Here is a 25,177-nt window from a genome sequence, read left to right as displayed (position 1 = left end):
TTAACTGATTAAAATTAAGCCGTAAGCACGTGACAATGGAATTAGCACATTTAGAGAATCTGCTTTCCCACATCCCATTTTGCGCCAGTGCGGCTGGTCCCTGCACGTCTACGCGGGTGCAATTTTAATGACTTTACTGTGTTTTGATGTTCTTAGGAAAAAAGCACGGCTTGGTGTTTGTGGAGAAGGTAGATACGGCGGCTGAAGAGCTGTGATGGGGGACATGGTGACATCGGTTCTGCTCTCCGATAGGATCGGTGTCATTTTCCTCTCAGCGATAAGACGCCTCCACTGACAGTGGCTGATTAGGGGAAATTTTATTATAAAATTCACTTTTATCGAATAAGGATAGAGTGATAATGGTTCAGCCTCGGGGAAGGAACAGGGACACATTTCCCTCTCTTCAAATCCCACCTTTCCCCTCTTCTCGCTTTCTCTCTTTAGAAGAAGGATGATTCCATTTTAGTTATTATTAATGGCATAAGAGAAGCCCCAACAACATGTGATTGTTAGGATAAAACTACCCGAATCAAGAGGCGCTTAGATGTTGTTATAAAAGAAAATCTATTTTATATAGTTACAAATCCTCTCCTCTCTCCTTCTCTAAAAGATAAGGTTGCTTTTTAAGCCTTTTCTCTATTTTCTGGAAGTTACCTGATATTTGTTACTTATGAAAATGCAACACCCTAAAAAAAAATCAAACTGAAGTAATCTTGGCTCAGTTATCCTAAATACACTCAATATCCTCAGAAACAAATATTTGCCAAGCATAGCTGTGTATGATACAAACAAAAGAAGCAGAGGATTGGGGCTGCTTAGTTCTTGCTTGCATTCTAATGTTCCAAGGAAGGGAGACACAGATGTCTCTGGGGTCACCAGGCAGGTGATGACACTTGAGTCCTAGGGGCAGAAGTGACTCATTTACTCCTGGGAAACCTGACCTAACTCTGCAACACTGTCTGAAAACTACCAGAAATCACTGAAGGAAAATACGAGATTCATGCTTTGTTTTCCAAGACTTTCTCCAGATGAAGAGTTCATGGATCCTCAGTCATCATTTGACCACCGTGCACAAACATGCAGCGTCACATGGCCAAGGAACCCAGGGCACTGGGAATTTGAAACATTAAAAACAGTTTCATGTCAGATTTCTAAATTGGGGGTGTGTGTGGATATTAATGATAAAAAAAAACAATTCAGAAAAACATCTCTGTTGAAGGAGTCTGCCTTGAAGACAAGGGCCTCCAGTTTTAACGGCCTCTACATGTTTCTGGGCCTCTCGATACTTTCTTTAAGGACTTCTTTCTAGAATTTTCTCAAGTACTGATTCTAGTATGATGCATTTTGGTATGCAATTCCATAATCTATCCCAATGGAGTATTTCAGGGGTCAGCGAGCAAGATCATGTTAAAACATCTCATGTCATTTGAGCTGAGTGAGATGAAAAAGGTGTCCGATTTTTCAGAATCAAGCACCACCAAAATGGTGCTTACACCTTACCGTTGGTTGATTTTAATATTTGTTGTGACTTTCCTAAGGAACAAACATGAACGGATCCAACAACGAAGGGGCAGTTAGCTAGTGTCCCTAGTAAAGCTTTTCTCTCCATATTCCTTGTGCCCGGGTTTCTGAGAGACAAACATTTTACTGAAATTTATGATGGAGCCACAGTTTCTCACACCCCAACTTCCTCTGCTAACTTTATATCCTAAAAACAACTACCAAAGTAAGCTTAGAAAATCAAAACTGGGAAACAGTGAACAAGAAATACAGCTCAACAGCCAGAAGCAGCACATTGAAAAGGGAGTCCAGACTCATTATGGGTTTAAAACAGATCACCAAATGCCTATTAATAAGCACAGGCAAACACCTGGTGGGCCGACTTCAGAACTCTTCTCTCAGTTATAAATTTGCTGAGTAAGAAGTAATGGCCTTTGAAACAACAACAATAGTATTTTTGAGAGAACCTTTGAAATGCATTAAAAATTCCATCGCAATGAGAGGCAGATAAAAATTCAAAACTGCCAAAAGACCACAACATGCCTTCTTAAAGGTGGTCTGCAAAGGACTCTGACCAGTGTGATGCTGGCGACAGGCGGGGACCCACAGCAACAAGCGCCTCACTCTGTCTGCAGCAAAGGAACGCAGCTGTCTATCTCTTTCAACCGTCCAATCAAAGGCCCCTCAGGAAGCTTATGTTCTTTGGAGCAGACAAGCAAAGGTGAGCACTGGATTAATGGTACTTACTAAAGAAGGAGCCTGATAGAGTGCAGCCAGCTCTGGATAGGACGGTCTTCGCTGACAGGCAAGAGTAAGACAGAAACCCCAACAATAAGAAGGCTTTCTGTCCAGAGTCTCACACAGAGCAGAGGTGCACACACTCAATGTGTGTGTGAAGCATATTTCCTTTGAAACTTATTCCTGGCATGTTACACGCTAACTTCTAATTATTAAAAAAAAAAAAAACCAGCAAGACTGTAGAGACTTTATCACTATTAAGACAAATCCAATAACAAAATGTCCTAAAAGAAAAGAATTCTGAATAAAAAAAAAATTCTCCATATTAAAGACCACCAATTACTAAGGAGCGCTGACTTAGAAAGGGGAGGCCAAGGTGTCCAATGAGTTACAATCATAATGGGTATGCCCCCGTCAGGGACAATAAGAAATACGTCTGACCAACTAGCTTTGCACATCTCACATGCCTGTAGGTCCTCATGAGTACAGTCATACACACGTGTCTGTTATGCCTGATCAGGACTAGATAAAATGAAGTATCTTCTCCAGTTCAGAAAATGTTACTGCCTTTCCACTAGTTTCTCACAGGATACCTAAAACGGTGCTGTCTTTCGGGGGACACACACAAATGAAGGTGTTGTCTTTTGGGGGGACACACACAAAAGAAGGTGCATGTCCCAAAAGAGGCTTTCTGCTCCGTCACAGCATCATCTAGAGGGGCCATGCGCATCTGTGTGCACAGGGCGAATGTCTCCCTGATTGGCTAGTGGCGAGAGGCTGGGGCAAAGCGGGAAGAGCTGATGAAGAGATCATCCGCTGTGGAAAGGTGGCTGAGCAGGACCGCAGCACCGGGGGTGCACAGGGGGTGAGGCAGGAAGAGGGAAGCCCCTTTCTGTGGCTGCATTGAAGTGGGGAGGAGGCCTGCGGCGAGCAAACTTCAGTTGTGAAGAACAAAAGGCCAGGCTTTCCCTGCACCATCTCTCTACCTTTTCCTCAGCTGACCAGACGGTGCGGTCTCCAGCTGAAGCCCTGAGGAATTACCCTGGACAGCCTATATTTATCAGTTAGCTTTGTCTTCCAGGTATACAGGGTAAGGTGCTCATCACTTTGTGTAAAACAATTAAATGGAACAGATTTAGAAGTGCCTCTCTTCTTTATAATGAAATCTGTATATCCACATAACTAGTAAACAAAACATGAAGTCATTTAATAAAATTTTTTAAATTGTGCTCAATAATCATCAAATTGGCTTAGGTCAATTTACAGTCCCCCTCCATTCCTTTAAATGAATAATTTGGAGGATGGTAGTTCCTAAGCTGATGGTGGATCTGAGGTTGCCAGTTACAGGAGTACTTAGGCGCCCATTGGCACAGCAAGATTCAAAGCCCTGGTAGGCTTCAAAGAGACACTTTTTCCCCCTCCTTCTAGAACTCTTTGCTTTCTAGTAAAGCTGCAGCCACAATGTTCTCTCTCTTAATGCCACCATAAAAAATCAAAACACTTTAAAACAAATTGATGTACTCTTTAATACAGTCATCTCATCATCACAGGACCCTTGCGCCCTGCCTGGTGACAACCGTGGGGATGCATACCACACATCTCTTTCTTTCTTGCCTGCTTCAATGCTTAAAGAAAAATTGAGGGAGTGTGTGTCTCTCAATCGAGATATGGGCACTTTTGAGTGACAAGACCTAATCAGCTTATCTCGACACTAATAAAGTTGGGGCCTGTGGTGAGGGTCTATGCCCACCACCAAGTGAACTTTTAGTAGCCAGAGCCTCACGGGTCAGGCCTTAGCCTCTGCTTCTCTAAGCTGGTTGAAATCAATTCTTAATGGGGTATTTTCATCTTGATAAATCTCTATAGTCTTCATTCATGATGGCTGTGGAGGCAATTTAGCTGGATGAATTGCCTAAAGTAATGGCTACACAATCAGTCTATGATAAGTATTTGTGTACATGGAATCAATAAGCTATCTTTTCCAAGCTCTCTGTATGAAGCAGAAAGTGACTTCTTCTGAAATACCAGTTTTCTTTTAAGTGACTTTATTAATGGGATTTTTTTTTCAATTAAAGGATGAGAAGATCCTCTGCACGTTAGGAAACAAACAGATCTGTTTAATAATTTCTGTTGTGCACCAGTGTCAGCCTGTCAGGTCATTGGGATGGAGCTCCACAGCTGACAGCCCACACTGTGCTCTCCCTGTCTCTGCTGGGACATAAGCCTCTTCACCCTAGACATTCGCTGACGTCCCAGCTGACTGATGGGAACTGAGAGCACAACGCTGAGCAATGCACACAGGTTGGAGGGAGGGAGGATTAGACAGACACACAGCATTTTCTTCTTTGAGATGACTTGTGGATGGCCCTCTCAAACCAATGACTTTGCACCTGATCCAAGAACAATGTGGTTTTCATTATTGCTTTGTGATTGCTATATAAAATCAAAACTTTGCTCGTGAGGCATCAACATGTGATGGAGCCCTGAGATAGACGGTTGATCTCCAATGTGCAGGGAGATCAATGTGCAGGGCCACAGCCACAGCGGGCATCGTCACTCTCCCTCTTCCACACACAGTTACCTGAGGAAAGAGCTGCACTCTCTTAGTGATGCAGCCCATGGAGGGAGAGGCCAGTGCTGGGAAGCACTTTGAAGTGATAACTACTGTCTAAATAGGACCACATATTTGGATATGTATGGACAAATACATGCTAGACACAAACTGTCACAGGAAAGTGGTCATTGGAGCATTCAGAATGCTATTTTCAAACTGTAATGTATCTGAAGTGTTATAATCACCTGCATAAAATGTACCAATTGTCGACACATTCCCAAATGAAGTCTTCTACAGATTACAGGAAACCTTGAGCGCACTTTCCACTCTGACTTACTCTCCACGCTATAATTGCTTTACACAAAATCCTCTCCAGCCTTATCACTCTATATCATCTCTACTGCTGAATACTGGAAGATAATTTTGCAATAAAATTTAATTTTCAGAGCTTATTTTCCACTAATCTCCTAGCAGAGGAAAAATGAAACTGGCTCAGCTACACACTCCATGCAGTGTCCTGGGTGGTGATGATTACTTCTTGAGTAGTGAGACCCCAAACATATCAATTTTATCATATTGGAAGGCTGAAATATTGTAATTGTCAAAACTTTATATCCTAGGGGAGCAAGTAAAATAGGCTATTAATAACATGTATAAAATAAGACACTTTGAGTATCAGGGCCCTTTGCGGAAAGATTTCTTCTAAAAGTTATGAAACAAAACACTTAATATAAAAATTTGTGACAAAGGTATTTTATTCAAATCATAAATATCTCAGTATGGTGAATATCTGAAAGATTTTCAGTAAAAATGAAAGCAATAATGGTGAATGGGATGACGTATCAGGACAGTTTCCTGTGTAAACTGCCTGCAGGCTTGCGGCCCACCGGCCTGGCTGCTGCTCTCACCTTACCACGTGTGGGCGACGCAAACGGGGGAAGAACAAGTTCACAGCAGTCCTGTCCCAACAGGCCATCTGGCCCTATGGATGCTATGTTTTATAAACCATTCACTTTTCAAAGGGAACTTTTTTTTAAAAAGTATGCTCTCCATGACAATGAACTAATTTTATACAGTAACAAACAAAGCTGGAGTGATGCTTTATTTGTGTTTTAATAAATAAATCTTGTCTGAAAATCAGAGTGCAAAGCTAAGGCACTAGAGGCCAGGAAGTGGCGGCACACACCTTTAATCCCAGGACTCGGGAGACAGAGGCAAGTGGATTTCTGTGAGTTTAAGGCTACCATGAGCTACACAAGATAGATCTGGAAACAGAACTAGGTGGTGGTGGCTCACACCTTTAATCCCAGCACTAGGGAGATGGAGACAGGAGTGATATGGCTGGGCAGAGAGAGGAACATAAAGGGAGAGAGACAGGAGCTCGGTGCAGTCTGGAGTCTGATGTTTGGTGGAGACAGTACAGTCTAGGCAGTCTGAGGATCAACCCTTTGGTCTGAGCACTGGTAGAGGTAAAAGGTCTCTCTAGTGGTTGGTTGCTTTGCTTTTCTGGTCTTTGGCTTGAACCCCAAAATCTGTCTCTGGGTTTTTACTATTAGTGTTACGAAAAGAATTCTATTGCTCAAGACTGAAACTGCACTGGTTTTTAATGTTGCAAATACCTGAAGAATTTCTTTGAAAATTCAAATTCTTTACCAAAATCATTATATAATTTTTTTTTTTAAAAAAAAGCAAAACAGCATGGTGCTTAATGAATTGTGATGTCAGTGCTTTCTACGAGACTGTCTGGGCCAGACTTAGACCCTCGCCTTCTCTCAGAGCTGTTCCTCAGTAAGGCCAAACTGACACCGCATCACTGATGCGGCCTTCAGAGCTCAAACAGCAGTCACACATCAGCAGACTTTGGGTCTGAGATTTGAATTTCGGCAATAGGCAATTCTAAGACATTTCAAGTTATGTGAAATGTGACACAAAAGGAGGATTATTTGAAAAGCAACCACAATATACAACTTAGATACTTAATGAAACTTGACGCATAAGCCCCTAGGACACCACCACAAGAACTATTAGAGTGTTTATTCACATGGAGAGTGTGTGCTAAGCATTTGTTTATATTGCTGTAGCATTTGTAAAGGAAGAACAAGGCAGCACTTAGCCCTCTTCAGATCATATGTTGAAAATAATGTAATTTCTCACATATAGTTGGAATGCCTTAAATGGTTTCTAGAATGTTAATTCCTAAATTAAATAACATGCAACAAAGTATATTTCATTTTCACGAATAGCATGAATTTTGGCCAGCTACTATTCTCTAAGACAATAAAATGAATGACCTCCTCGGAAAACAATCATTCTTTACACCCCCAAAACTAAAACGTTGACCTAGAGAGGGTGAGCTCCAACAGAAACAGAAAACAATTTGTAAAAGATGTTGAAATAATTAGGACAATAATTAAGAAAAAATGAGGGACATTTTACAAGCCTCCAATTGATGAGCAGGCACTGGCTTTTGTTTGAGGCCAATAACAGCTCTTTATTGATCACAAAGTTAATACCTAGCAAGGTCAATACAAAATCTCAACTGTTAACACTTCTGCTATGGAGCGTCTCTGCTTCTCCACAGAAACACTGTGGAGACAGGCACACTGTGTTTGCAGAAACCGGTAAGTCATTATCATCATGACAGAAAGCTCAGAAGAAACAGGGCAAAGAAGTTACGTGTATAGTGGAAGTTTGTAGGAATCTGGTCCTGGCGTTTGAGACACTCTTCTTCAGCTGCAGCGCCTAGAACTGTGAGGTGGGCAGTTCACCAAAGGGAACCAGAATAATAACTCATACTGACAAATAGAATCTCTACGCAGTGTGTATATCTGAAAAACTAGGATGTGCAATAATTCTCCCCGAGTAGGCTTTTGGCACTATTCCAGTCCGTGTGTGCACGCGTGCATGTGTGCATGCATGCATCTATGGATATGGTATATCATCCATGTGGCAGCCAGAGACATCCTCAGGTCATCCCCAGAAATATCATCACTTTTTCTTCTTTTTTTTAAAAGACAGATTTCTTACTGCAAAGACCTCTCAGACTGGGCTAGGCTGGCAGGCCGGAGAATCACCAGGGCCTGTGTGTCTCTGCTTTCTAGTGCTAGTATTACAAAGGCATGCCATCACACTTGGATTTGGTGAGAGTTCTATTTACTGGATTCAGGACTTTCTTCTTGTGCAATAAACACTTTGCCAATTGTCCTATCTCTGCAGCCCCTGGTACGTTTTTTATTACCTAAAATTGGAATGGTATAGTGGTTTCCTTAGTTTTTAACTAAGGACCCCGTCAAGGGTGATGGTTACTCTTAGCTATCTTGTCTCATGCTCCTTCCGTTTCAGGTTGCGATGGACCACACACACACGCTTTAGACATGGAACGTAAATTTGCAGTTTATCTATTGCCAAGAGTTAGACAAAAAAATGCATGCAGAAGAACTATCTTTTGTTACAGACCTAAGGAATATAAACAAATGTGAGCAGAGAATAAATAGAAGTGACTGGTAAAAAGAAAAGCAAACGAGACTGGAAGCCTTAATGCAGCCAGTAATGTCATCTAGACACCAAGTGTTAAAGCCTTGTTTGTCACAAGTGCTAGAAAACTTTCAACCACAAATATGGGCTGGCATCTATCTACATCCCTCTGCCCTGCACTAAACTGCTCATAAGGCAGTGAATTAAGTAAGAAATAAATAGCATGGCTGGGGTGGGTCAACTCCATCTAAATTTTTCTTCCTCTTACTATGTAATAATAATAGCAGGTAAGAACATACCCTCCTTTCCTACCCTCCTTGTTGCTTTGGGCACCATTATGCCAGGCAACCATTGCCAGAGAGCTATGGGATAGAGTCCATGTGCCTTCTTCATTCTCTTGCCTTTGTTGCTGGTTTGCTGAGGCAGGGCAGAGCCATAGGTAGGAGAAACTTGGGTTCTGAACCACTATAAAGAAGGCTGTCTGCTCACTTGGAACAACTACAATGGATTTCTCCGAGAAAGAGAAATAAATAGCACCGTATCAAGGGACTGGGAAGACTCCAGTCTGTCTGTCACGGCCCTTAGAGCTACGCTGAAGGTGGCACAACTGAAAATGTTTACTGAGCACCTGTGCTGGCAGTCTAGCGTTTACCTTCTCCGCCTCCCAGCAGCCTCCACACAGGGCCTGGAAAGCTGTTTCCTATACTAAGGAAAGAACCAGAAAAGGCTAAAGAAATTGTTCCGTCTCAGCTATTAAGACGCAAGGCTGCAGCTGCAAAGTTCAGTGCACACTGCACCTTGTTCTCCTCTAGGGAAGGCAGGCCATGTGACCTCACATGGAAGGAAGTCCCACGCGTCCTACATGCACAACTTTAGTCCTCAAAGGAGAATGAAAACAGTCCATGGTATCTGCCCCACTTCTCATGTGAAGACATAGAGCTCCCAATTTACAAGAGGCAGGCGTGAGGCGATTAGCTTGTCTGATTTTGTTAGCATTTTTCAGATCAAGACAACGCTATACAAAACTTTGGAAGAGAGAGATCCTCGCACCTTTGTAACCTGCTGATAATCTTACAGTGTTTAATTTGAGCAGAGTCTGGCAACTTGCGGAGGGCACGAAAGAGCTGCTGCTCCACAAGGTTTACAGCTAACAAAGGGGAGAACAGAAAGACGTGCTTGTTCTCGCAACAGTAGGAATGTAAAGAACTATATGGGGTGTTCATTCTACAGGAAGTCCAAGTAGGAAGAAAAATGAAACACCGTACCATGCACACAGCAATAAAGATGAGGGGATTCATTGTCACAGCTGGCAGGCAATGCCAGTGAGGCAGTAAGACATTTGGTCCATCTTCACACTAACTTCTAGAGACGGTGTTGTGGCTTTTTTAAAGGTATCCTTTTCATATTAACAAAGTCATTCCAGTCAGTTTCTTTAACTTGCCCACATGAAAAATCAGAATGACTTTCTAAGAGTCTGCTGCTAACATCCCCCACCCCATCAGAAAAACTAGTGTGTCCTCTATACTGTGAGACCTCTCGTTACTAGTGTGTCCTCTATACTGTGAGAACTCTCATTACTAGTGTGTACTCTATACTGTACAGACCTCTCGTTACTAGTGTGTACTCTATACTGTGAGACCTCTCGTTACTAGTGTGTATTCTATACCGTGAGTCCTCTCGTTACTAGTGTGTCCTCTATACTGTGCACACCTCTCGTTACTAGTGTGTCCTCTATACTGTGAGTTCTCTCGTTACTATGTGTACTCTATACTGTGAGATCTCTCGTTACTAGTGTGTCCTCTATACTGTGAGACCTCTCGTTACTAGTGTGTACCCTATACTGTACAGACCTCTCGTAACTAGTGTGTACTCTATACTGTGGGAACTCTTGTTACTAGTGTGTACTCTATACTGTACACACCTCTCATTACTAGTGTGTACCCTATACTGTGAGACCTCTCGTTACTAGTGTGTATTTTATACTGTATAGAACACTGAAAATTACAGATCATTCAAAGACAAGCTGATGGGAAAGAGGAACAGAATGTCATTTCCTCATAAAGCCCAGTTAAAACTTAATATCCCTTCCAGTTGGCAAAAGGGATGGCTGCTGGGGAAGCAGTTAGGAACCAGTATACTCAACCTGATCCAATAATTTCCACATTAGGTAAGTTAATCTGTTGACTGATATCATGAAATAACAGGTGTAAACGCTTGCTGAATGAGGCTTGCTGCTATTTGTATCCCAATAGCTACTTCAGGAGTTTACTAATGGACTTTGTATCCTCAGTCCCCAAGCAGAGCTGGCGCCTGCTCCTTCGTAGAAGACAAATCAACTTCTCCTTTACAGTAGGTTAAGTTCCTCCTCTATTTCACTTCCAAGTGCAAATGCGGCTAATAGCATTAACTTAACCAGCACTTTCCTTGCTATATCAGAGATGAACCAAAACCCAGTGGGTGTCTAACAAACTCCATTAAAATATCTTAGGGGTCCCAATCTGCTAAATAAGTGTTAAGATCCTACTGTGGTCTGTTTAAGTGTCAGTGCTGTCTGTGTGTTGCCAGTGAGTAACTTTCGAAATGGAAAAGAGAAAGATCTGCTATACTGTAGAGATGTTTTCTGAATGTAGATCTGGAAGTTTCTACCATCGCTCAAAACACGGGGAGTGTGGAGGGAGGTGGCAGGGTTACCCAGCAACAACAGCAGTTCCTAAGGCTTCCTCCTTGTCTGGCTGTAGAGCAGTTTCTTCCTTTCTTTAAATAAACAGGTATTTATTTAACTATGACTTAGAATTTATATCTTAAGACACAAAAGGGCAACGCAGTGCCGTGCATGAATGTGGGCCCACCACGACTGCCTCTTTGATAAGGACTTTACTTGGAAAGATGTATCCTTCAATAAAAAAAATTTTTTTTTTTTTAAAAAAATGTTAACTTTGTTCTCTTGTGGCAACGCTGGAAAACACTGTATCCCAACAGGAAATGCAGACGAAAGCTTCAAATGTGGAGCACACACACAAAGCCGTTTTGAAAGCTCGGGCCCATCGAGCCATGGAAGTTGTACATAAAGTCGTAGACCAATGCCAGCCCACGCTGTGAAAACTCTGAAGCAGCCACCTCAGAAAATTCTGTTAAACACATAAACACAGTGGAAAAGGAAACTTCTGGGGTACTAGAGCTGGACGCAGAGAGAAAATAAACCTGATGAAAAGAGAAACCTAAAGAAACTTTTGTACGAAAATTGCACAACAAGGTCATAAGCTTAACCACCCTTGGCGTTCTATCCGAAAGCAAACTGGCACTGTCACCATCTACTTTGGTTTTTCTCGGGTCACAGACACATGGAATAAGGATGGTTTCATGTGTATCTTAAAACCAACAGGAAAAGTGAGAGACATTATGAGACAGGGTACCTTTAAAAATGAGCACAGTGCTTTTGAATGGATCACAAATGGATGCTATGAATTTGCCTGGACCACCTAAGGAGAAGATTGTCCAAACGGGGTTCAAATGACATCCGTTTTCTGCCATTACGGAGCTCTCCAATATCTCAGAGAATCTTTGGAAAATAAATTTAAGTACAGCTTAGCAATACTCTTTCAGGGCACTGCTCCAAATGACAGCCTCCTCTGTCCTTCCCTGAGCTAGTCCCAGCCTGTGGATGTGGGAGACTTTAACAGTTGGTAATTATAAAGTCCCTGATTAATATAAATTTTAAAATAACTTTTTTGGTTGTTTGGTTTTACAACTGGGTAGACTTTTAAAAACTTACAATATAGCAAAAAGCAATATGCTTCTCAGCATTAAGGAATAAAACAACCAATTTCAGCAGCAATGTTCTTAGGGTTCTGAAAACACTCTTTCCTCCATGGTAACAAAACTGAGGACCTTTCTCAACAGACAACTCTCTTCACCAGGAGTTTCTTTTCCTGTCTATTGAAAATGATTTTCCCTAAAACATGCATAGTTGGCTAGAACAAATGGCGAATAACAACCTAGCTGCAGAATCCTATTCTCTGTTCTCACCTACAGAACAGCATTAATTATTAATGTGTTATTTCTGCAATAATTTGGGCATGACAGATAGCTTTCTGCTTTACAACCTGTGCTTAAATCAAGTGACCTAGGCCAATACTTGGTCCCGGATGTAATACCCTCTACTCAGACAAGCCAGGACTGGGATGCTGGACATGCCTTGTGCTCTATAAGTCTCAAGGACAGTTTGACGAATAAGAAATACAGCATTTGCCTTTCACATCTTACATTCTTACCAACACTAGAGAATCAGAGATCACCCCTTTCCCTACTGGCAGCAGTGCTGAGGCAGGACCACAGGTGATGTACCTCTGGCTCTAAATTCCTAGGGCTTATCAAGTACCTGATCAGTATGATGGGGGGCGGGGTCCACATTCTGAACTTCCTGCAGGAGGTACTGGCTTTGCTGCTAACTAATTTAAAATAGTCTATTAAAATGGTTTCATGAATTGTTTTCTATCATTACGCTTTATTTATCAATTAACCTTTTCTGTAGATAGTAAGTGGGTATATTTGATGATTTACTAAACATTTCTTTACATTTACTTATTGGGAGAGTACATGCCACAGCAAGCATTTTGAGGACAAAAGTTAATTGGTGAGAGCTAGTTCTTACCCTCTACTATGTGGGTTCTGGGATGTAACTCAGATCCCAAAGTGGTGAGATGTGCCCTTATCCACTGAAAGAGTTCATTGGCCTACATGTGAAGATTTATGTGTCTGAGTGAAAACACTGCATTGTAAATATACATCTCAGTAAACAATTCAAAAATATTTCCGTTGTAGAGTATTATTTTAAGGTGTTTTGCTTTTGTTTATGCTGCATTTGCTTAACTCTGTGAAGCTGTGACTCTTTGCCTGACTAAACACCTGATGGTCCCAATAAAGGGATGAGCAGACAATAGCAAGGCAGGAGCAAAGATAGGTGAGGCTTTAGGCAGAGAGGACAAACTGAAGGAGAAATGAAGAAGAAAAGGAGCAAGAGAACAAGGAGAGGAGGACAGCAGGGGCAGCCACCCAGACAGTCATGGAGTAAGAAGGAAAGAAACGTATACAGAAATAGAGAAAGATAAAAGCCCAGAGGCAAAAGGTAATCGGGATAATTTAAGAAAAGCTGGCAAGAAACAAGCCGAGCTAAGACAGGACACACATAGCTGAGAAGACACCCCCACACGGGATTTATTTGGGAGTAAAACATCACACAACATATTTCTCAAGGGGGAGAATGAGATGGAAGAAGACAAGAATGAGAACATGTGGAAGAGGTGGGGGAAATTTTAGTAAATATGGAGGCAAATATTTAAATGGCAAGGAAAGTGGCTTTAAGTATGGTAAACATTTTGTCTCAATCAATGCTTCTTAAATTGGCTAAAATTGCTGATGGGTTTGCAGTGGGTGGATCAGAGCAGTCACAACAGAGCAAGTTCAAACCCAAGAAGGCAGAAGGGTTGCAGTGGACCCTCTCATCTTCTCTGCAGAACCCCACGAAAGTCTGAGGGAGCAACTGTCAGATCCTTAGCTACAGCTTCCAGGTGCTATTCGCAAATAATGCTGGCTTGTCGTCACTGCTGCAAAATGCCCACAATAATCAGCTTGTAAAGAGATAAAGTTAATCCCGGCACACGGCTTCATCCAAGCGCCTGTGGCCAGGAAGGGTATCATAGCAGGGGTGTGGGGCAGGAGAGACAGGGATTATGGTCTCAAATCCACCCCACAAGACACACCCCCATGAACCCAACTTCCCTTTATTTGATTCTCTTCCCAAAGAAGTAGTTCTTAGACAGGCTGTGGTGGCAAAAGCCTTTAATCCCGGCACTCAGGAGGCAGAAGCAGGCAGATGTCTGTGAGTTCAAGGCTAGCCTGGTCAATAGAGCAAGCCAGAGTTGTTACACAGAGAAATCTGTCTTGGAAAAAAAAAAAAAAAGAAGAAGTTCTCAAGCTTCCTAATGCTATGACCCCTTAATACAGTTCCTCATGTTGTGGTGACAGCAACCATAAAATTACTTTTGTTGCTACTTCATGACTGTAATTTTGCTACTGCTTGAATTCTAAGGTAAATCTGTGGTTTCCAATAGTCCTAGGCGACCCCCTTGAAAGGGCCATTTGACCTGCAAAGGGGTGGTGACCCACAGGTTGAGAACCAATGCCCTAGAGATTACAGTCCCTCCCAGTAGCGTTATACCTGGTGGCCAGGGCATTAACATGAGGTATTTCAGGGACATGTAAAAGCCAAGATATTAAAAATAAAATAAAATGGGCTAAGGTATAAGTGAAAGTAATTTCAAACTTTAAATGAATGTGCTCAAATTCCTTAGATATGTTCTGAACATAAAACATGTTTTGTTTGATTAAAAAAAATATATGTGGACACCACTACACTGCTTCTGTGAACTTTCTTTAAAGTGAGATAGGTAAGAAATTACCTTTAAAAAAAACCCATAGAAAGGGGCTGGAGAGATAGCTCAGTGGTTAAAAGCACTGACTGCTCTTCCTGAGGACCCAGGTTCAATTCCCAGCACCCACATGGCAGCTCACAACTGTCTGAAAATCCAGTTCCAGGGGATCTGACACCTTTACACCAATGCACATAAAATGAAGTTAAATAAATCATAAAAAATTTAAAAAAAAACCCATAGAATATATAAACTAGCTCACCTCGTTCTCACTAAGATGCTATAAGAACTGTCTCCAGAAGGAACATAACCCAGATGTTTATACATATAGCCAAGTCTATCAAGATAAATGAACTCAAGTTTGGAAGACATAAGTGATGTGGTTTTCCCCTCTGTATTCTGTGAATATGTTTTTATTACCATTGGTTAATAAAGAATCTGCTTTGGCCTATGGCAGGGCAGAACATAGCTAGGCAGAAAAGCCAAACTGAATAACAGGGGAAAAGAAGGCAGAGTTGAGATAGACGCCAGCAGCCACTGGGGAAGCAAGATGTGAGGTAAAAAGCCCCGAGCCTCATGGTAAAATATAGAATAATAGAAATGAGTTAATTTAAATTATAAGAGCTAGTTAATAATAATTCTTAGCCATCGGCCAAACTTTTATGATTAATTTAAGCCTCAGAGTGTTTATTCAGGAACTGGTGGAGAGGAGAGAAACCTCCAGCTACATATAAGAATAAAAATAATCTAATCACTCGCACCATATAAATCAGGCCAATAGAAGCAGATTTTGGAGGGTACCTGATGTTTAAAGTCAGATAAGTCTAATAAAAGTACCAAGATGGCTGGGCAGCCGTGACACACACCTTTAATCCCAGCACTCAGGAGGCAGAGACAGGTGGAATCTCTGTGAGTTCAAGGCCAGTCTGGTCTACAGAACTAATTCTAGAACAGTTAGGGCTGTTACACAGAGAAACCCAACCATGAAAAAAAAAGAAAGAAAAGAAAAAAGGTACCAAGACCTGAAAACCGAAACAATGCCACAGTTCCCCTCCCTTTTTTGATGTTTGTTTGTTTTGCTTTTTCATGACAGGATTTCCCTTTGTAGCTCTGGCTGTCCTGGAACTAACTATGTAGACTAGATTGGCCTCAAACTCACAGAGATCTGCCCGTCTCGGCCTCCTGAGTACTGAGATTAAAGACATGTGCCACCACCACCACCCAGCTGGGTTTCCTTTTTCTTTTCTTTCTTTTTCTTGGTTTTTATTTGTTTGTTTGTTTTTATTTTTTGAGAAAGGGTTTCTCTGTAGCTTTGGAGCCTGTCCTGGAACTCGCTCTGTAAACTAGACTGGCCTCACACTCACAGAGATCCACCTGTCTTTGCCTCCCAAGTGCTGGGATTAAAGGTGTGCGTTGCCACCGCCCAGCTGGTTTTCCCTTTTTCTAAGGAGGCCAAGGAAAGCCTCAGTCAGAAGTACGACAAATCTGCTAGGTCAATTCTATAACAAAACTTGGGCAGAAAAATACCTTCTTTTATAACCAAGTTTCCAGTGTGCAGCACTGAATGGCCAGTCATTTCATTTCTTATTGAATTAGCATATAAGAAATTCTGAAGTGTGCTTTAATGGAAATTAAGTAAAGTGGTGCTGAGCACAGGGAAGCGTGTCTGACGAAGGCAGTGTGGTAGAAGGAAGACTTGGGGCGACTAGAATTATGGAGCAATCTGACAGATGCCACAAAATAAACAGCTTCTAAACAAGAGCATTATCCTATTCCACACCAGCAAGGTCAGATCACCACACGCTGGGACATTTATCATCCCATATAGCGTGCATGTGTCAACTCTACAATCCTTGTTCTTCACAGAGGAGGCACTTGCCTGCCGACAGCCCTCCATGGATGTCGCCTTCGACTGAGAGTAAAGTCCAGACACCCTCCATCCCTATGCCCCTCCCTGTCTGCACCTCGGCCTCTACTGCTCACTCCCAACAGCACAGTTAAGAGTCCTTGTGCTCACTGTCCCTTGCCCCTCCAGCCATCTGCCCCAGACTGTCATATGCTATTTAACAGTCAGCATACATACAAGGCTGCCTTTCTGGAAGGCACGCTCTGCTCGACACCAACAGTCTTCATCAGGATCTGCACTCTTTGTCACTTAGCTTGTGTCAGTTGGCCTTCATAGCTTACCTCACCTGAATACTATTCCATTTATTTATTCATCTTTAGAATGTCTTGTTTTACTTGACCTCCACCTTATTTATAAACTATCTAAGAATAAGTACCTTTCACTACTGTATCTGTACTATATGGCACACAGTTTCAATGGATATTATTAAAATAAATTATAATAAAAGAAAATTAACAGATGTGAGAACAACCATGTATTTTGATACAGCAAATCAGTTTGGAAAATCTAGGCAAGTGAAACCATCCATACCTGATTGTGGAATAAAATGATCTGGTTACGGTGCCTAGCTTTACAGCTGTGGAAAAAAACGAGTCACCTGAAGGCGTTTTTTTTAAAGAGAGAGACCACGCCCCAATGGGCTGGTATCTCAGCGGCTATTGGCTGAAGGAGCGGAAGGAGCTCGTCTCTGTAACTTCCTTTCTCTTCTACAAAAAGGAGTGAGTGTGGACAAAGAACCAATGGCTATAGAATAACCAAGGTATCACGGGGCCCATGTGACATGTTTATCAGGCATTGTGTCCCCCGCCCACATAAGGCCCCGACTGAAGGTCTAGAGCACTCGTTCTCAGGCAAAGGCTGGCAGACGTACATCCTTGTCGAGAGGTCAGCAGCTATCCCTTCTCAGCCTCTTGGCTACCATCAAGTGAAAAGACGAGAGAGCGAATGAGAGGCCAATACACAAGTAGGCAGTCTTGGCAACTACAGAAAGTGTCAACACACGGGATCTGGGAATCCAAGAGGGGATGAAAGCAAGGTCAGCAAATAGATTATAATCTAAGAAATAAGCCAATGAACACCCAAAACTTACAGCTTCAGGATGCTCTGAAGGTGGCCTGTGCCCATGCAGAAATCAGGATGGAAGAGTCACCGGTCCTTAAAAGACCTATTAACATAAGGCCTGCATCTCTGTCACTGATCCCACGGCTTCTGACAGTTTCATGCTGACTGTAGTCAGGGAATATTTAATTTAAGGGGGGAGGAGAATTACAACTTCAGAGTAAAAGGCAGGTGACCCAGCACTGAAGTACTGACCACTAACAAACGGCCATCACCACAGCTGGAAATCATACCTGTAGTAACTGGAGAAAGGGAGAGCCATTTTCACCTCAAAGGTTCTGGATGAGAACTCAGAAGTCACCCCAAACTGGATCAACCCAATGCTTCATGCAATCAGAACCATATCTAGTCCATGAGGACAACTTCCAGAGAAGTTTATGAACGTGTCTGCTAATTGTCTTCCTTGATGTCAGATCAGCAAGCCCCATGGATCCACCTCTCTCCACCACTCCAATACTCGGATTAAAAGTATGTGCCACTTTGCCCGTTTTTGTTTTATTTTCAAACACAGATTGAGGGTTTTGAATTTAGGTCCTTTTCAAGGCAACCATTTAATCCAGGGAAGCAGAATGATGGGTATTAAATTCAATGCTTATGGGGTGTAAACAGTACTTAAAATAATTACATATTATGGACATATGCTCTCTGCTTGGTGGCTGTTTTAGAAGACACAATATCTGCCCATTTCAGGAGATAACTTTAAAATGTCAACAGCGATAAAAGATGAATTTTGTAATTTGTTAGGAAGCAACCAGTGATTAACGTAACACACACCCTAATCTAGCAAATTCCATCCTAGATGTTATTCTCTTGAGGATCCTGTCAAGTTCATGAACAGAAATGTTACAAATTTCTTTTAAAACTTTGGCCAAATATCTTTAAAGTTAACTGTGTTTTAACTGATGGTCATCTATTAATGATAAAATTTTATAGCGTTCTCTTGTTTCTATGCACTTAAATAAAGAGGATCTTATTTTATCTCCTAATATCTTATGTAATAGGAAGAGTCTGGTGTCAAGTGTCCATCTGGCAAGCACAAGAACACACACAACAGAATGGGTACCTAGTTCTAAGGGCTACACAGCTAAACAATGAAGGCAACAACAAAGGTGATCTCCCAGGTCATACAGAACATTGGGCAATAGATCCTAGATTATTGTGGTCAAGTAAATTTTAAAAGTATGATGGAGAGGATCAGAGCAATGGTTCTGTAGTTATGAGCACTGGCCGCTCTCCCAGAGGACATGGATTCATTTCTAGCACAGTGTGGTAGCTCACAACCACCTGCAACTCTGGTTCCCGGGAATTCAGTGCCCTCTCCTGGCTTTCAAAGATACCAGCATGCACTCGATGCACAGGCATACATGCAGGGAAAACGTCAAGCACATAAAATAAAAACAATGAAAAATATTTCAGAACGTCCCAAAGAGGGTTGCCATATTTAGAATTTTTCACGTAAAGGAACACATCAAACTTCTCCCTCCTGGATGCCATCATTACACTGTCCTTGTTTGCTCAACTTCACAATGCAGAACTACAATTGTAGACAAAATGTCATTCTTAAATTTAGCTTCTTAAATAAAATATGATTTATGGGAAGCCATTATATTCTACTTATAATCTCATTTTTTTTAAAACCCTCTGAGTCTGGCGCCAGCTCCAGGCTACAACAGTTCTTGGAAAGCACGTCCTCCCAGGTGCGATTTTAATAGTCAAACAAACAACAGTTTGACATTTTCCCTGCATGCATGTCTGTGCATTGAGTGCATGCTGGTGTCTCTGAAAGCCAGGAGAGGGCACTGAATTCCCTGGAACCAGAGTTGCAGATGGCTGTAGGCTACCACGTGGGTGCTAGGAAATGAATCCAGGTCCTCTGGAAGCGCCGGTGTTCATAACAAGCACAGTCGTCCTTGTCCTTGTCTTCTTGCATCTCAGCACTTTGGAACCCAGTGCTAAGTTTTAGGGAGAGATATAGCTCAGTGGTAGAGTATCTGCCTGCCATTCATGACAGCTTGAGCTGGTAAGAGTGTTTGTCTAGGATGCACAATGCTTTGGTTTCAATCTCAAGTACCAGATAAACCAGGTTTGGTGAGATGTACCTAGAACCCCAACCCTTGAGAAGTGGAGGCAGGAAGGGCTGTAAGTTCAAGGCTATTTTTAGCTGTATAGTGAGTTTTAGGCCAGTCTAAGCTATATGAGACCCTTTTTATTAAAAAAAAAAAAACTGTTTTATTTCTTCGCAAGTGCTGCTCTTCTACTGCCTACAGTGAAATGATGAACTTACCTATGGGCAGGGCGCAGAGCTATTGGCATCACCACAGTGAGGCTGGCAGTGGTACCTATCGCAGTGCACTGTAAAGAGCGGAAGTTATTTCTCCTTCCCACTGCACTTTCAAACTTATCCAAATAAACGAACTAGAGAGTTGATGCTTGTCCAAGCACAGGTTAGGGTGCATCTGTCCCAATTTTTATTTATGTTTCTCCTTCCAGACTTAATTCTATAGTATTTCCCAAGTTCCCAAGCTTTATGTGAGATATACTCATGTAATTTTATAGCCTACTATACTGCTTGTACATCAAAAGAAGTAACCATCAACTCCCATACTGTCTTGCAATCATGATCAATGCATGCCTTCTATGGGCCACCCTCTTTGATGACCTTTTGGCTTTGGGAAAGAGCCACATGGACAGTAATGTGAGAGGCTGAAAAATCCACGGAGGGCCCAGTCATCCAAGACCCTGAGATCATTGATACTGCAAGACAATCTGCATGCTTAAGCCCAAGCGAAATCAATGGATGCTTGGCAAGGAAGGCCCTTCTCTAATGAATGTAGAGTCCAATAGAAACAGTGCCACAGTTCCCAAGAATAGCAGACCCGCTTCTATTCCTTTAACATATACAAATTTTCACAAACAAAAATGTTTTTCATAATTCTGTATCACCAAATGGCCACACAATAATCTATGCATTTATATATGTATTTTATAGCACATCAAATACTCTAAAGTAATACATGTTACTAAGTGAAGAATTTTCAGATGTGCAATTTACTTCTATTTTATTGAAGAATGAACAGGTTTGGGGAAATGAGATAATTCATTCAGAGTCATAGAAACAGAAGTAAGGATTGGAACGTGGCTCCTTCCGCTCTTCATATTCCCCCCAAGCGTCTGCTCCCTTGAGCCTCAAACCAAGGGAGCCATCAGGGCAGAGAGTCAGCTGACAGTAACCTGAGGAAAGCAGTAGCCCACACTGTTAAAAGTTGGGAGGTAGATGGTTTTCTTCTGCTTCCTCATCATTAATAAACGTACAATCTCCTTATTTGGTTCTTTAGAATGCAGCACATAAACCAATCGAGGATAGCCACAAAGCCAGGGCAAGCACACTGGCCATTCATAAAAGAGATACTTAGAACACTTTCTTTATACCTACTCTTCAAAAAAAAAAAATTGGTATTTTGGTAACACTAAATTAATTTTTTCAGGAAAATCTGTTAATCACATATTTTTGTTGTTTATAGGGTGTTCAAGAACAGTTCAAACTATACAAGATACATTATTTATAATTTATAGATCAGAGAAAAAAAGGTGTGGCTAAGATAATAAGAAACTAGGAAATGCCAGGGTATTAATAATGCTGCTGTTTACAAAACACTCACTACATGAAATATTCACACACAAAAGACCTTCTATTTTAAACAGACTAGCCTTAGAAAAATTAGGACGGTTTCCTTTGAAATATGACTACTGCCAATTCAAACCAAAATTTGAACAGTATAAATCAATGGTAATAAGATCATTGTGAATATTAGCTTTGTTGTTCTTTAGATATTTTTCACACCTTGTTAGAGGTTCTGTTTGTGGCTTTTATAAAACAGAGTCATTGAAGAAAGCCACTTCCCACACAGAGTAAAACAAGCAAGCAGGTATCATTAGTCTTTGTTCCTAGTTCCTACTACTGAGACTGATTAAAATGTTAATTTTTACATGTGTGACTAAAACCCACGTCGCAAACAAGCGAGGCTCCGCAGTGCACTCGCCGTCATTGCGGGTGGGTAAACTGACAATGTGTAACTGCACATTAAGACAAATGTAGAATTTAGACAAAGTATCCCGTCTGCTCTCGGATGTAGACTTTCAAACCTCAGGAAGGTTTTCGGTAGATGTCATGCCTTTTAACTTGAAAAAAGATAAGCGCAAATAAGCTCCCAATTGTCTCCCCAATATGTAAACCACATCTCGGGCTGCTGTCTCTGCTGCTCCTTTGAAGTCTCGCTGAAATGTCATGTGTTGTGAAGACCGCTGTGCATAAGCAAGACAATTTGCTCCCTTTCCGAATTCTTACCGGTCTCCACCGCTATCTGGTATCCAGCCTCTAGTCTCCGCGATGACCTTTCCAGCCTCTCCGTGTTATCCAGCAGATGTGCCCTCTGAAAGGAAGGGGGAGTCAGACGATGGCTACAAGGTTCTTTTTTGCCTTTTTAAAAATAATGCCTTTGTATGTCCTAACATGGGGTGTTGCGGGGGGGGGGGGGGTATCCACAATCCATTATAGTTAAATTTTAGCAGACAGTTCAGAGGACAGACAACAATGGATAGTTTCCAATCAAACATGCACGGACCATCCACTTATTTGTTTTTGTTTTTAAAGGAGCCCCTTGTTGTGAGTGGACACAGCAAATCTTCCTCCACACCACTGAGAAGCGCATGAAGAGCAGGGCCAACTGGATCTTTCCTGTTTTAACACAGATGAGACACAGTGCTGTGATTCCTATTTGTGTTTAGTTTTATAAAATGCAGTCATTTCCAGCGCTCACTGGTCCTTTGATTTCTGCAATCATAATTTTTTTAAACAAGAACTTCTTTATTTTGAAGACATTGTTTCTTTGTTTGGAAATGTAGAAGATAGCACATAGAATGAGGATACTAACCAGCACTTCCAGCTCAAAGGGAACACACGACAACACCAAAAACCAGGAGACACACGGGATCTGTGTGTTATCCCCAAACATATGACACTAAGTTAAAGTCGACTGCTAACACATAGTGCTTTGGACTGTGCACTAAAGCCACAATCTACTCTATAGAATAAAATTATATACAACTTTTTCATATAACATCTTACGAGCAAATTAGAGAACTCCAATATTCTAAAATTTCCCTTCTACATTGAGACCTTATGTTTTTGATCCCACAGCAGATATGTTCATGTTACCAAAAATAGATTCACAGGCTAGACATGTCTATGAATGAATTGGTATATGCATGTGGTATATACATGTCAATATGTTTAGATACCTAGAAATGTATGATTATGTGTGCCTGCACATTTGGTTGTGGGCAGCATTTATACACACATATATACACATATATACATATATATATATACACATATATATACATCTATGTATGTATATATGTATTTGTATAAATTAGTTTCTCTTGCCCTATAATCAATTTTGGTGTCTGGTCAAAGAAAAAGAAAAACATGCAACCATAACTATACAACTTTGTGTTGTTGACAGATGTCACTTAAAATTGAAGCAATGCTTTCTGATAATAATAAAAAAGGAGGTGCCACATGCATTATCTGAGTGGCTGTCGAGTGAAATGATCCACCTTGCTCTAATGAGCCCCCATGGATCTTGGAGATGCAAGCTGTATTGACATGCACACTTAAGCTAATACACCTAGACCAGTGCCTGCAAGCTCTAGCAGCCAGGGATGCTGACAGAATATCTCGCTTCCATCTTCAAAGAAAGGAAGTGATTAGTATGTTATCATTACCATTCAAAACGTGATTTCCTTATTCCCTCCCGGCATAGGTGACACATCTGAGATGCGGCCAGACGTTAGAGGCAGCTAAAGCCACATCAAAGCTTTCCTTGAAAATTTTTTTGGGGGAAGGGTTGGGGGGAAGAATCATTAAAACAATGCTTTTAGAACAGACAGACAGGACCTGATGTGAAGGTCAGGAAGCGGCAAGAGCAGTCTATAATAATTAATAGAGTTGTCTGATACACAGTGCAGAAATTAAGAGAAATGCTGCCCCTCCTTTTGGAACACAAACAAAATAAAATGGAGGAAGGGAGAAAAGAGCTTCTTATACCACAAACAGCAAAACTGCTGAAGGCTGCAACTGAGAAAAGGAAGCGCACGGGTGCTCTCTGTGTTCGGCATGACTATTTCTAAATAAAACTTCCTATTACTAAAGCGTGCCAAAAATGTGCCTTTAATTCTGATTCTCCTCATATACAGATTCTGGCAGTATCTTTTCCCTCCTCTGTATACTGTTTTCTACCCAAACAAAGAACTTCAAACTGGTGATCCTCTAAAGATATATCAATCTGATCTGAGAAGCAAGAGTAACTTTGAATTTTAGTCCAGAGGAAGACAATTTGGGGCTTATTTTCATATTGTATAAAATCCTAAATTCAAAGAAGACATTTAGCCTAATAGAAATAAAAAAAAATCATAGACTGTACTGGAGTTGGCTCTTCCTCAATGCTTATATATGATGGATGAACAAAAGCTAGACATGCGTGGAATAAAGTGTTTAAATGTGGGACAATTTGGGAGGCTCCAGAGCTACATGGGAAGCAGAACGCCCAAACGAACATTAAACACTGCACATGCTGAAGTAATGGAAGTGATGGCTTCTTTTGGAGAGTTTCTCCCCACGCCCCCAGAGAAAATCTGCACCCATGAGGATGATCAGTTTATGGGTAGCTTCCCAGCAGGGTTTCCCTTCATTTTTTGAAACTTCTTCACTGAAGTCAAAATAAAATCAAATTCTTTTAACAGCTGCACCATTTACATCATCCCCTCAGCTGTGCAATGCCCCAGTCATTTAAAGGAAAGGAGACACAGTACAGTGGCACAGAGGCTGTCATGTGCCCCACACTCCATCCCAGACTCATACTCTCAGCCTCTTCTTGGACCTTTTCAGAGCAGGTGAGGGAAGCTGTGCAGGAACCTTCAGAAGGAGCTCAGTTTGTGTGAGGAGCTGTGAAAGGGGAAATACTGGGGACGCAGGGTTCCAACAGCTCGGTGTACACAGCCAACGCCAGACCAGCTCCCTCTCCGCTAAGATCCTGCCTCCCAGCATACCCTGAAAAGAGCATCACGAAGAAGGACGGGCACTTTGTGCTCCCAAACACAACAAAACACGGTGTTTTGGAACAGATAGGTGCTTGTCTTCTTAGAAGAGATGCAAGTGAAAAATTGGGGTAACATTCACTGCATGAGCACAAGCAACTCCTGACTGGGAGAAGAGCCCCTCTGCGCAATCTCCATTTAAGCTCAGCATCACCTAATCCATAAGTATTTGTACTGCACCCAAATCAAAGACACAGACAACACTATTCCTCAGATTGTCATTCCATCGCCCGGATGATCTCATTCTACTGACACTAATTCCATCACAGAACAGCTTCAGAAATATCAACCACGGTACTA

The 25,177-nt window shown here is 41.6% G+C and overlaps 1 protein-coding gene across 5 annotated transcripts in view; it reads right to left on the bottom strand.

The window, feature by feature from the left end:
• The window catches only part of Vti1a (vesicle transport through interaction with t-SNAREs 1A), a 321,664-nt gene that overhangs the window by 220,855 nt on the left and 75,632 nt on the right, over nucleotides 1-25,177 (bottom strand). For 4 of the 5 annotated variants that reach the window (XR_005282957.2, XM_038309865.1, XM_038309871.2 and 1 more), the window contains exon 5: nucleotides 22,065-22,149. Coding sequence is in view for 4 of the 5 variants with exons in the window: in XM_038309865.1 (XP_038165793.1) it covers nucleotides 22,065-22,149 (85 nt within the window). In the remaining variant the exon portion in view is untranslated. Of the gene's footprint in view, nucleotides 1-20,751; nucleotides 20,951-22,064; nucleotides 22,150-25,177 lie in introns of those variants that run through there. The other variant, XM_038309894.1, reaches the window with a different exon arrangement.

The sequence above is a fragment of the Arvicola amphibius genome, chromosome 1 (assembly GCF_903992535.2).
Source record: "Arvicola amphibius chromosome 1, mArvAmp1.2, whole genome shotgun sequence".
NCBI lineage: Eukaryota > Metazoa > Chordata > Mammalia > Rodentia > Cricetidae > Arvicola > Arvicola amphibius.
The sequence above is the reverse complement of the archived record's forward strand: the minus strand, read 5'-3'. Positions and strand labels throughout refer to the sequence as shown.